At 41.3% G+C, this 12,719-nt stretch overlaps 1 protein-coding gene across 2 annotated transcripts in view; it reads left to right on the top strand.

Moving 5' to 3' along the window:
• The first annotated feature begins 1,074 nt into the window (after positions 1–1,074).
• LOC110844859 overlaps positions 1,075–12,719 on the top strand; it is an 81,367-nt gene continuing 69,722 nt past the window's right edge. For both annotated transcript variants that reach the window (XR_004833998.1, XM_035847911.1), the window contains exon 1: positions 1,075–5,941. Coding sequence is in view for 1 of the 2 variants with exons in the window: in XM_035847911.1 (XP_035703804.1) it covers positions 4,579–5,941 (1,363 nt within the window). In the remaining variant the exon portion in view is untranslated. The remainder of the gene's footprint in view (positions 5,942–12,719) is intronic.

Here is a 12,719-nt window from a genome sequence, read left to right as displayed (position 1 = left end):
CAAAAAATACAAATTAGTTGTTATACCCTGAATTTTCGGTGCATGTAGTTTTTGTTGGTTTTTATTACTTTCAATGTTGCATCGGATCTAACCACCGAGGGAATTGACTGTCGCTGGCAGATATGTACTACACATGCTCCACTGCAGCTTACACAGCAGGTATAAATAAATACAAGAGGCAGGCTCTTTTTTCTCTGTTTTACTCTTGCTTGTGTTGGAGACCATGAAAAAATGTCCCTGCTCCAAGTTGGCTCTTGCATGTCTGAAACACAAAAATATTTCATGAAACTCGACATTTTTACTTGTTGGGCATATTCGAGTCGCTTTTGCCTCGTTGAATTGTTAACCATGTTGTGAGGGTGGTGGCGACTGGCTGCTTAGTTGTTGATTCATTTTGAGAAATAGTGGTAAAGTCGACAGCACTGGTGTCAGTGGTTGGCTGCTGCTTTCACCCAGCAGGATCCGTTTTTGTTGGTGGTGGTGATGTGATGGTGTGATAAAGTAAACTGTTGATTCCATGGGACATGTGATGTGTTGTGTGACAAAAACATATTTCACATTTCCATGAATCGCTAAGCGTGACGAGATCGCGTTTTAATCGGGTTGTCTTTCATTTGTTTCCACTGCATGATGATCACTCCGACTTTCCACTGACCTGATTAGATTAGGACGGCAAGGAGAATAACGGTCACTTGTCACTCAATTCTGACGTTTGACATTGATTCATAATACAAACATACATATATGTAGACTTTTGTACGTATAATTTCATCTGCTGTAAACCGTCTAAAAATATTTCACTCTGTACCTTTATATATTATATATACATATTTCAGATTAGTGGTAACATGACTGTATAAAATCTACTTGAGAAAATTAATGCGTCGTGTGGTTAAACGGGGAATTTGACACGCGCATGGAAGACGTCGACTCTAATTCCAGGCAAAAGTTAGTTTACCAGAGTAGTCGAGCTGGTAGTCTCTCTTGCCAAAACTACCCGTTTCACATTTTCCCAGAAACCACCACCACTGGAGAACCAAGAAAACCCGGTGAGCTCTGGAGAAATGGTTATTCGCTCTCTGGAAGCAGTGCTGACGGTTAGTCTGAGTTTGAGACTCTGAGACCCTGTTGTTTTACGGCTTCTTTACTCTCAATTTCAAATCAAAAAGACCCATTATCTACGCGAGGAGGTCAATTAGCAAAAAAAGTTTATCCAACGCAAAACAAGTAGGAAGATTTAAAAAATAACAAAAATAATTACGTCAAATTTATTAGAACCGACTTTTAAGAAGCAAAATGTGTAAAATTGCGAGGGTTGTGTAGCAAAGAAAGCAGTACGAATCCATTCATTAGTGTTTGTGTGTCTGCTACTGTAAAAAGCTGAATTCACAATGGTGTGAGTAAAGTGATTTAAAGTTTGTATCAACTTTCCTTACGCTCAGTTGCTGTACTGTTATCAACGCGAGTTCTATCTCTCGAGCAAGAGCTACAAATTCTAAATTCTGTAAACAACAGTCCAATCAGCGTGTTCATCTGGGAGGAACAGACAAATGTGTCTCCACGTGGAAAATTCTGAAAATCTCTATTTGTGAAAGTTGAAAGTGCGAAAATGTTTTTAGTTTTGTCGAGTTACTGGCGGATCGAATTGCGTTCATTATTCTCTCACTCGCAGTCGTCGTCTGTCTCTATTTCCTCCAAACTTGGCTGTCAACCCACCATTTAACATATACGGACAAATAACCTGTATTTTCCGTATTTTTCCCATTCCATCCGTCTCTCGCTAAAGGCTGCAGCTCACGGCGGCGTCATTATTACTGGAAATCTATGTTTGAGCTTCGTGTTAACACGTGGAGACGTGTTATAATTTAATTCGACATCATTTCTTGAACTAACATTGAATTTCAAGTTCATCCACGTCCAGCTCAAGTGAACTAACTCCCTCGTGATTGATCATGTACAAAGACGCGATGCTGCAAACAAAAGTGTCGGACAGCGAACAAGTCAGTTTTTGAGTACATGTGTAGCTCAAGTTGTGCGAACCATGTAAAACAAGTTGGAGAAATTTTTCTTGTTCTGTCATCCTTCACCTATGTACACGATTCTGGTGTGACATGTTGTGGGCGAAGCAGTGGTAGAGAGTGAAAGGAGGCCGCTGCTGATTGTACGGTGAACTGAACTGTACCCGAAAACTAGTAAACTAGAACATCCATTTGTCAGATAAATCCATTTCTGTCTACATACTTTTTTCACCCGTATAATTTCTTCATACGATATCCATCCATAATCTAAAAATCCACACACTGAGATTATTGGATGCCTAGCGTCTAGCCCCCGCTCCTCAACCCTGCGTGGATGCCAATGCTGTTGTACGTTTTTGCGAAACACAACCTTCAAAACTCTGGAGAGTAAACTAAACGAAACTGGGTTTCTACTCTCTGTCATAGCCAGAAGCAGGAGGAGCAGTGCTCGTTATTACTAAAATGTAACGAGAGCTATCCATCAATGTCTATAAAAATACCTTTGAAAATGAGACTCCAGAGTGTAGACGGGATCCACAACAGCGTTCTGAAATTCAGTGAGAAAAAAGAAACCCTTCCTTCGAAGGATGATGATAATATTATGGAAGCGGCCAATTCTCCTTCACATACTCTGCAATAAGATTTAAATTCGATACTTGTCGAGTATTTTGTTGTCTTTTCTCCAGAAAATGTAAAATTATATCCATTCAATAGTTCCCTTGTACAATTTACTACAAAAGGAAGCACCGTGCTCCAATATTCAGCCAACTAGGAGAGCAAAATCGGAGAAAATATTATTATTATTCATAGCCCACGCCGTTCCTCGGTGCATGCAGAAGCCATCGACACTCTATACCACATATTTAGCCAGTCCATGTAGTCAGTGCTGCTGGCGGAAGAATGAATAGTATGTGAAAGTAGTGGTGCAATAAATTTTGTACAAGTCGTTCCCAAATTGATGCTTGCCTGGTCATACGCGCGCAATTCTGTAATGTGAATATACATCCGCGTATTACGGAATGAAATACGAATCAAACTTTGGAAGCAATGAGAACAAGAGCATTAATTCTTGCGAACTTTCCCCACTTTATACATTTTCTTTCTCTCGCTTTCACTCTCGTGGGCAAGTTCCGCGTATTGTATTGAATTGCGAAGGAAGGAAATAATGTGTCATTTTTAGGAATAAATCGACACAAAAGAAGACACTTGAGAGGGATGGAGCAGGAGTCAGAGAAGGTGTGAAAAAGATAAGCCACGAGATAAATGTATTGAACACTTGAATCGAGTTTGACTTCTCTCTCTCTGACCAGAAATAGCGAGCAAGTACTGCTACTGGCGAAAAAAGTCACAAGAAGCAGTGGTGGAAACCTCGATCTTCCATCCCTGTGCTTTATACAAGATTAAAAGTTCTTCATCTGTCTCCTTCCGTGAGTTAGAGTGTGGAAGCATCTGCACCCTCATCTCTGCAGGCAGCTACTCCGAGGCTTTAACAAACTGTGTAGAACAGAGTGAGGAGCCCAGCATCGGATAAAATATTGGACACCCAGTTTTCCTCTCTGGAAAGAAATGGCCAGAACATGACTGGGGGCTTTTGGGCATTTCTTCTTCACAAGACATAAATTTGATATGGGACAACGTGCGTACGTAAGATGTTTTATGCCGTGCCAATTCCAAACTGCTTGGGCAGGGTGGCCAATAATATAATCCTCCTTCACACTGCTGCCGGCTCAATTTGTGAGTGAGACTTAAAAAAATCGGATCAAAATTGAGACTTGGATTTGCCACCAACTCCGCAATATGAATCCGCAATATGACTCCGCATATTGAATTCAGACTTGTTTGAACATTTGACACGAGAAGACATTCTTGTATTATTGCTTTGTCGTTAATCTGCCACAATTGGGATTGACAAAAGTGAATGAGTGACTTGAGCCGAGTTTAGGCTGATTTACGTACACACTTTTCGACAAAGGTCTCGCATGAGTCGGTAAATAAGAGAGATCGAGAAAATTGTGGGCTTCCTTGATAATTTCTACAGCTTTTCACTAACGGGTCGAATAATAAGTAATGTAATTGAATAGGACGCTCCAACAATCCCTTCTTGAATATAGGACACATTATTGTGCTTACTGACTTGACTCGTGGTTTGCTGAATGAGTGAAATAGTCAGTTAGCACGTGTATGGTGCTCTGTGCTGAAGTATTGATTGGCAATCATCTTCGTTGTTAAGGCAGGATACACGGTACGGAAATCATTCGAAAACCTTGAATATTAATAACTATCCAGTATCGACGAATAAACGGGTTATACGACTCAAGACTATTTATTCGCCCACTTCTTATCTGTCAATGGAATCATTACTATTTATACGTACATTCAATGTAAACTAAACTAGTGTACATTGTTACAATTTAAAATTTAAGTGTGGCACGCGTAATTAATAATTATGAGTTGTGTGAAGAAGGAGAAAATGTTCATATAGATATTCGGTGAATATTATTGGTGTGCCATGTAATTAAACCGTATCCAAAACTCATAGATATTTTCCCTATAAAAGAACATGGAAGACCAGTCTCTACCATTATTGCAAGTCAACAGCATGTCCTCGTGTAATAATAAGCGTAACTTCAAACGGAGGCGGAATGGGCGAAGTCACTCAGTTTTCCACATTTGGAACAGGGATAAACGAAGAGAGGAAAGTGAAGCTTTTAAATTGAAATTGAACAAGAGGTCGATTTTGAGTCGACCCTGCCATGCCAAGTATAATGATAATTATCAAAAATACGGGTTCCACTCTAGCCAAAGACATTTTCCTTTTGAAGACGAACCTTTATCTTCCTTCACCAAATTGTCAAAGGCCACGACATCAACTTGTGGCAGCTCTTCTGCTGCTTGTCCCAATGGTGACAAAATTTCTAAAATTCTTCCTCCTTCTCCTCCTCCTCTTCTTCTACCAGCGTCATCAGAACCCTTCCTATTCTCTTCACCAATTTCTTCAAATTGGTGGCAGAGTGGCCAAACGGACCTCCAGAATGGAGAAAGAAGAGACCAGGACCACCACCTACAGCCACGACTGGCAGCAGAAGAACGGGTGAAAGTAGGGACGACGGAATTAGAATTAATGCCGAAGTCAATACCATTACCTCCACCTTCTCTGCTCGCCAGCAATGTGCCGCACGGCCCAAGGACTAATAGTGGAGTGTGGCATCGTCAGCATCAATTGCAATCTCCTTCTTCCAGTGTGCGTCGTCCTTCTTCTCCACGATTATCAAAAGTACCCAGTGTAGTAGCAGCTCAACTAATACTTATTAGATTATTGAGCTTGATACTGAGAGTGACATGCATTAGCCATTATTGCTCCAAATTGTTCTTCTCCTTCCCTCCTTTCTCCACCTTCAGGAGAAGCAGCAGCAGCAGCAGCAGCCACCACCTTCTCCATTCTCCCACTTTTGATCTCAAGTCGCCAGAGAAAAGGTCGTCGTCTCCTCGGCCGACACGCTTGTGGACGTCCTTTCTATTACGTCCGTCATGGCTGTGGTCTAATGTGGCATCCTCCTCGCCAACACCTCCTGCTCCTCAACAACCACTGCCACTCTCATCATCTTGTACAGGTGGTAGAAGAAGATGCGGGTTTTGTGTCAGCGGCTCAAGGAGAAGGAGCGGTGGCGGTTGTTGTGATGGGATGAGGAAGAGAAAGCCGTCGTCCACCACTCTCACCACCAGCGAGTCCCATCCGACTTTCTCCAATGGACCCCTCAGCAAGCGTGTCAGGTGTCAAATTAGTTCAGTAAGAAGTGATTTCATCTACATAATCGTTTTTGCTCTCTGCGTACTTTTACCAAATGTCGCCCCCGTCATCACATCCAACGAGATCCACGTTTATCCAATGGACTCGGCATCAAGTGCCGACCGAGCGGAAGCAGGTAAATTAAAATTAATTGACCAATTATTCCACGTTGTGAGGCTTTTGTTCCTTAATTTCACTAATACAATGCAGAAACCCATACAGGGTCAGTGACACTGCTAATGTGTATGCATATACATACATACGCACATGTTACAACACATGTGAAGCGGCACCAGCTCATTCGGTCATATATTTACGATTATGTAGTACGATTGTCATCAATTTGACTCATTCAAATGGTCATTGTCCACATTATCCTATCCAGTCTTTCAGAACTCTTTATTTTCTACACTCAGGTATTCCTTTTAAATTGAATCCATCCAATTTCACTGTGTTCCTCGTCAAAGGACGGCTTACTTATCATTACTGCTCCAACTCTACAGTTGAATGGAGGTGGTCTTTCTACTTAAATCCGATTAGCATAGCATTATTATCCATCAAGCGAACCAGGAGCTTTCTCCGAAACTGGACGTGGCACACTACACAACTTTGACAGTAGATTGCATTTCTTCTTCAGCTTTTGTTCCATCAGCCAAACGCTGACTCAACACTGCTGGTGGGTTGTTGGGACTTGAGTCACTTAAGCAGTGCAGCTCAAGTTAGAAATGACACTAAACTCTCGAGTCCAAAATGGTAAAACTCGTGGAAAGAAAATGACTATGGTCTTTGCACTTGGACAAGATTTCTGTTGGATTGTATAATGCTGGTTTAATGCTACCTACTCTGGTAAATGTGGGACCAAAGTAAAGTTAAATATTTAGAATGGTTCATCTTCATCCCACGCTTCTGCACTCGTACTTACTTATTTACTTCTCTCAGGTGGTTTACTCCATGTATTGGATTTTCTTAAAGTGAGATAAGACAAACACACGACCGACCGACCTAACTTCTCCTGCCTGAAAGGAAATCCTCAAAAAACTTTCATAAACGTGTCTGTTCAAGATAGTTTCATACTGCTCCCTACCAATTGAGTTCGTCAAGAAAATAAAGTCTAAAAAACCGTTGCCATGTGCACAAACTTCTTGTGTGTCCATACGAGTCACCAGTGGCAAAGGTGTTACTTTATTCTCCTTCAAAAGAAATTGTATAGCCATTCTTTTGCTGTTGTTGGTAATGTGTACTCACTGGCGGCGTGATGCACAGCAGTGCAGCAGCGGCAGGAGCAGATTATGATGCATCTCAAAGTTCACATCACAATATCATTTGAACCCAGAAGGAAAATGCTGAGATGCTCATCAATTCTTTATGAATGAAGGTAACACTAACGCCCAATGGGAAAAGGAAGCGGCGGGTTGACATTGGCTTTAGAATCGATTCATGCTTCTCAGCTTTCACTTTTGTTACGCTCTGCCCTTTGTATGATACTTGATCCTGGTTTGGTGCATTATTGCGTAATACAGAGCATAATAGAGACTTGGAGGCAAAGTGCGCATAATTCTCTTGAGTATTAAATGAAAAAATCAGAGACTAGCTTTCCCACACATACAAGAACACACGCCTTGCTGGCTGCTCGTCGCTCTGCCGCCCTAGCTCAACCCCTCCTCGTATTGGTTTGTTTCACCTCACTGAGTTTGTCGTCATGCAAATTCAAAATGTTATTAGAGAATACAATGCATCCAGCAGAATACAAAAGGATGTGTGTGGAGATGAGCAGAGGAAGAAGACGCAAGCCGCCTCCTGACGACTGCTCGAGTCAGCCGTCGTTGTTACTTCCACCAACATTAACTTCCCATCATCATCTGTTGTCATTTTCTACAAAAAGTCGTGACTCATCTTCATATTTAAATATGATCATCTCAACAACGTTCATTCAACCGTGAAAAGACTTTGAAGAAACGGTACGACACAATGCGCCACTCTTGGCGTGGTCCGATTTAAGTTTTAACAAAGGGATAATTCAGACCCTGTTTTGATTATTTAGCTTGGTTACAGGTTGTTTCAATACTAGGATCACTCGCAATAGCTTCCCATTGGGGCTTGTTGTGTAGAAAATCCATTATTTTAACCATTAGATTGTTGCTAGATTCACAGTGGCAATTTCACGCAAGTTGAGGTATAGAGCTTTTAGCGACTTGAATCGAAGAGCGTCCCAGCGAAGAGAGAGAGAGCGAGAAAAAGGGCCATACTTATACATATTACATGAAAGAATTGTGTGCTCCAGTTATCTCATCGTATCGTCTGCAAGTTTGCTAGAATTTGTGTTTTAAATATGAAGTATGCAAAGCACAACCCCCGTTTTTCTACTTTAAGCATCAATTTAGTCTCCACTAGAGACTCTTAGAAGAAATTGACAATATTGAGATTCCTCCTTTGCATGGAGAAATCGTGTGTATATGGGAAAGTCGGTGGTCTCGGTCTCCTCGTCGTCGTCGCCGCCTTATGTTTGCATGGTAGCTCTGGCTCGCTCAGCCATATGATCGCAGGCCAACTACTACGCCACAGTTTCGCATGCATGAGAGAAAGGATGGTGGGTGGAAAAGAACTTGCACGTTTTCTGATCTCAGTTTGATTTTGATCAAAGACTTTCCCATGGATGGATACAGCGAAGGAGGAAGAAAAAAGGCTTCAGGCTACTAAATACACGGAGTACAGTGAATTTGCTTCAGCCAGCTTCTGCCAGGGAAGCCGTACTGGAAACTTACATGGAGAATGGGGTGGTGGGAGATCAGTTCTCTCTCTCTCGCTATATTTTTCTTCTTGCGTCATATCATCAACCTGTCTCTCTACGTATGCACGCCATCCATCCGCAGATAGATATCATCAACCAATTTTCGCGAGGATAGTCAACTTGTGTGATATTTGATTCCATAATAGTCCACCGCACACAACCGGAAATAATAGGACACTTATTTTTGTGTGGTTACGTTAGCAAGTTTGGTTGCACAAGTAAACGCGTTCATATTCATTACGTTAACTCACTACCTGTTTTAATATTCCTTAAACTATTCAGGAAAATCAATAATGTTTCAGCGTCGACTATTTCGGTGGTGGTGATGGATGAATTCCATTTATACTTACGTATATACGACCATACATACATATCCATTCCATCCGTCTCATCAGCAAGTCGTAGGGATACGTAAGAGGTGTGTGTAATGGGTAATGCAATATGTCATTGGGTAGATTATTAAAGTGTTTTCCCCATTTTAGCGAGCTATTAATAATCACACCGTCGACAGAACTGTCCGGTCGCCCGGCTATATTTAGGTTAAAGTTCATTACCACTCGGTCAATCATGGTAAATCAACTTGAAACAGGGTTTTATTTTTGCCAATATCACTGTCAACGGCCGTCATTTTGCAAGTCATCTCAATTGAAGTTGTTAATTTGCGTCACAATTATTATCGATTATAACCTTTTGAGACTAGACTTGCCGTCTTTCAAAAGGCTGTAATTAAATTCTTACGTATTAGGATTTCCATTCAAAATTATGTCATGCTGAAAACTTGAATGATTCTCAGACGGTCTGTCTGATGGATGAAGTGTTTCCTTGCTTACTGAATGGGAATACTCTAGTATCTTCTTGTGAAAACCTAAATGTTTGACTTTCCTGATTGCAGTTTCACCTTTTTTTTGCACCCTCTGGAAGCATCCTGCGTATATATGTGTACCTTATAATTTCATTTCATTGGTACAAGAGTGGAACAACATTTTTTTCTACACACGCTCGTGAATTCCTGATTAGAATGGAATGAGATGGTTTCAGCAATCGATTTTTCACACTCACCCACTTATTCCAATAACTTTCTACTTTCCTTCACCTCCATTACAAACTGCTTTTCCCTTCATTCTCCCGGTCCGAGATGGAAGGAAAGAATTGAGCGAAGGATGGAAAATGTCGTTGAAAAGCCTATTTACTATCATTTGCACTTTTCTAGACTTGGCCTTACAGGCCGCAGTATGTAGGCATTGGACCAGTCAAGGTGGCTGACTGGCATGGCATGTCAACCTGCGAGATATAATGGCAATTGACACGGTATGTCTATAATGGGTGGACCTATCTTTTTGGAGAAAGCGACCTATCTTCGCACCACCCATCATCCTCTAGTCATCCTCGTCTTCGACTACTTTGCTCTCACACCACCAAGTCGAAAAAGTGTTGTCTAACGCGTTGTTCGAGGAGGAAGAAGCATCTCCTTCTGCATTCAGTAGGAGCACATTGGCGGTGGTGAGAAAGGGGTTAAACGTGTTGGATGGATGGAGATGGAGAAGGCTGAGCGCTTTGAGTGCGAGTTGACAAGGAGGAGAGAGAGTGTTGAGTCGAACCGAGTGGTGTATGAACTAGTTGAGACAGACAGGCAAAGCCAGGCAGCCACCAGAAGAAAAAAAACACCCAAACTTTTCTCCAAGAATTGGTCCAACTTCTTCCTCCCATTCTTGACAGTAATAAAACAGTTACAGATCCGGCAACTTGGACCATTCCTGCTGCCTTCTTCTCAGAGGCTGGCGTGGAGAAAGTGTGGATTTATACGCACGGCAGTCAGCACTAAATTGTGTGCCATACGTTCCTACGTGTAGCCTGGCTGCTGGGAGGAGAAGGTGGCTGTGAAGGTGGATGGATGGAGATAGTAGGAAGGAAGGAAATGGGACAATGAGCGAGAAAATTGATTTTGCTCCGAGGAAAAATGCCCTCGTGCTAAACTAAACTCTGAATGGCATGTATTATTGCCCTGTTCCTGCTAGCCCGACTTATTTATCACAAATTATCGCCCTTACTCTGCTTAATTTGACTTGTGTTGCACTTAACAGAAGGGAGAGCATTCAGAATTTATGGCCAAGTCGGGAATTTATTTTTATCGCATTTTATTTCATAACCATCTCTGCAAACGTCTGATTGAACCAACCATGGCAAACCAGCAAAATATTTAGTACTCACTTGGGATGGGCTAATGCATAGTAGTAAATAAGTCACTGCTGATTTATAAGCTGGTGATAAGCCTTTATGCAAATTTACTTGATTTCTGATTATTGATTGACGCACTGTAGGTCAAGATTTCTAGCAGGATGGCATGCGCGAGAATAGTTCAATCTTTTCAATTTATTACGTGTATCTCGTTTCCCACTGCGTGGATCTCATTAAAAATTCAATAGACTTGCCATTCATCAAGATAACAAAGTGGTTTCACAACAATTTGATTTATATCTTGGCCTTTCACTCCTCCGCCCGCTCGCCTTTCTTTCACCACGGTTGCATTGTGTTTGATTCTATGCAGTCATCTTTCCCTTGCCGGCTCTGTCGTGTGTTGGAATTAACTCTGAAAATTTTATTTGCTTGTAAAGAGTTAACATTATATTATCAAAGGCCAAACAGTAAAGTGGAATAAGCTGCCTATTTCCACTTACATAAGAAGAATTTTTTATGTCAGAACAAATAGTTTAAGGTCACGCTAACCAAAAATTCCCAAAAAATTATCACAAAATAAATATCGCGATGAAATATTATTAATACAAATCTGTCGCATTTTGTGATGAATTTTGCATTGCAACTTACTGTACACCTAAATATTAGTGTTGCCATATGGATTAGGACTTTTGAGGGTGGTGTCTCAAAAGAACCGAAATCGGGTAGATTACATACATTCAATATTGGATCTAAGGAAAAAATATTGCAGGCGAGTCTAGAAATGCCCCTTACGAGCATGTTATTAGGATGATACAGTAAATATTCATGACTTGTTCGAGACACTCGATCATCGAGTTGAGTAAGACGACTTGACATAATGCAGAACACGACGGACCGACGACCGACGCAACCGTTTCTAGAAAAAAGCATATTCTTTCAACATGCATACAAGCATCAACAAGCTCAGCGCCTCATGCAAGTGTCATTATTAAATATGGTGACGCCAGAAAGTGGAGGATCTCCATACTTGCCACACATACATACTTGCATTGCCACATTCTGAGCAAGTACATAAGCGAGCAAGGAGATGCGGTAGATTTTTACAATTTGATACTGTCTTGTGTCTTGTCTTAAAACTCACTAGAAATAAAAGTGGAATGATTGATCACGTGTTTTCTAAAATAGCATTGTCTATCGACTCTGCTGGCACATTTCACTTGAAAGAGTATGGATGAACATGCACTTGAGCATAGTACCATTAGTGCACGTATTATTAGAATTACAAAACACGATTGTAATTTAAACCCACGGTGGGTGGGCTGGCATTTGGTTGCACAAGGTCCATTATCTACTCCAGAACAGCTAAAATATACTCTTCGTCTTTGAACCACTAGTTAAGGCACAAAGGAAAATGGCCAAAAGGCTGAGCAGGTGTCCAAGATAAATGCAAATTTTCAGCAGTCCCACAACAGCAACACTGCATACTTCTCACCCTGCTGTAGGACGGGCTAAAAGTATGTACCACGAGGAAGGGGAAGAGAAAGCCATCCAAGAAGAAACACTCAAAGGCTTAAGTCCTAGTCACCTTCTTCTTCCATGATGAATTTGTCTCGACGATGACGACGCGACGCAAGGCCGGGTTGTTTGCTATTAGTAAGTCGTAGATTTCCCAGGGCGTAACAAATATATTGACACAACTTCAATTTGCAAGTACAATATTCAGCTCTGAAACAGACAATGTAAATAATGTTTCCCATCGGTTTTTCCAATCTTTTATCAAATGGGGCAAATGCTAAATGTCAGAGTCTAATTTATATCTGCACAAACATCAGAACTTCACGCTAACACCACCACCGAAACATGCTTTGCTCGTGTTGGATTTCTTTTGATATACTTTCTCCTCTATCCCTTCGCTTCTCGGGACAAAGTTGTGACAATTTAAATATGTGCA

Source organism: Folsomia candida, unplaced genomic scaffold, assembly GCF_002217175.1.
Source record: "Folsomia candida strain VU population unplaced genomic scaffold, ASM221717v1 Fcan01_Sc002, whole genome shotgun sequence".
Lineage (NCBI taxonomy): Eukaryota > Metazoa > Arthropoda > Collembola > Entomobryomorpha > Isotomidae > Folsomia > Folsomia candida.
Note: the sequence above shows the minus strand (reverse complement) of the source record. Positions and strands in the feature narration are given on the sequence as shown.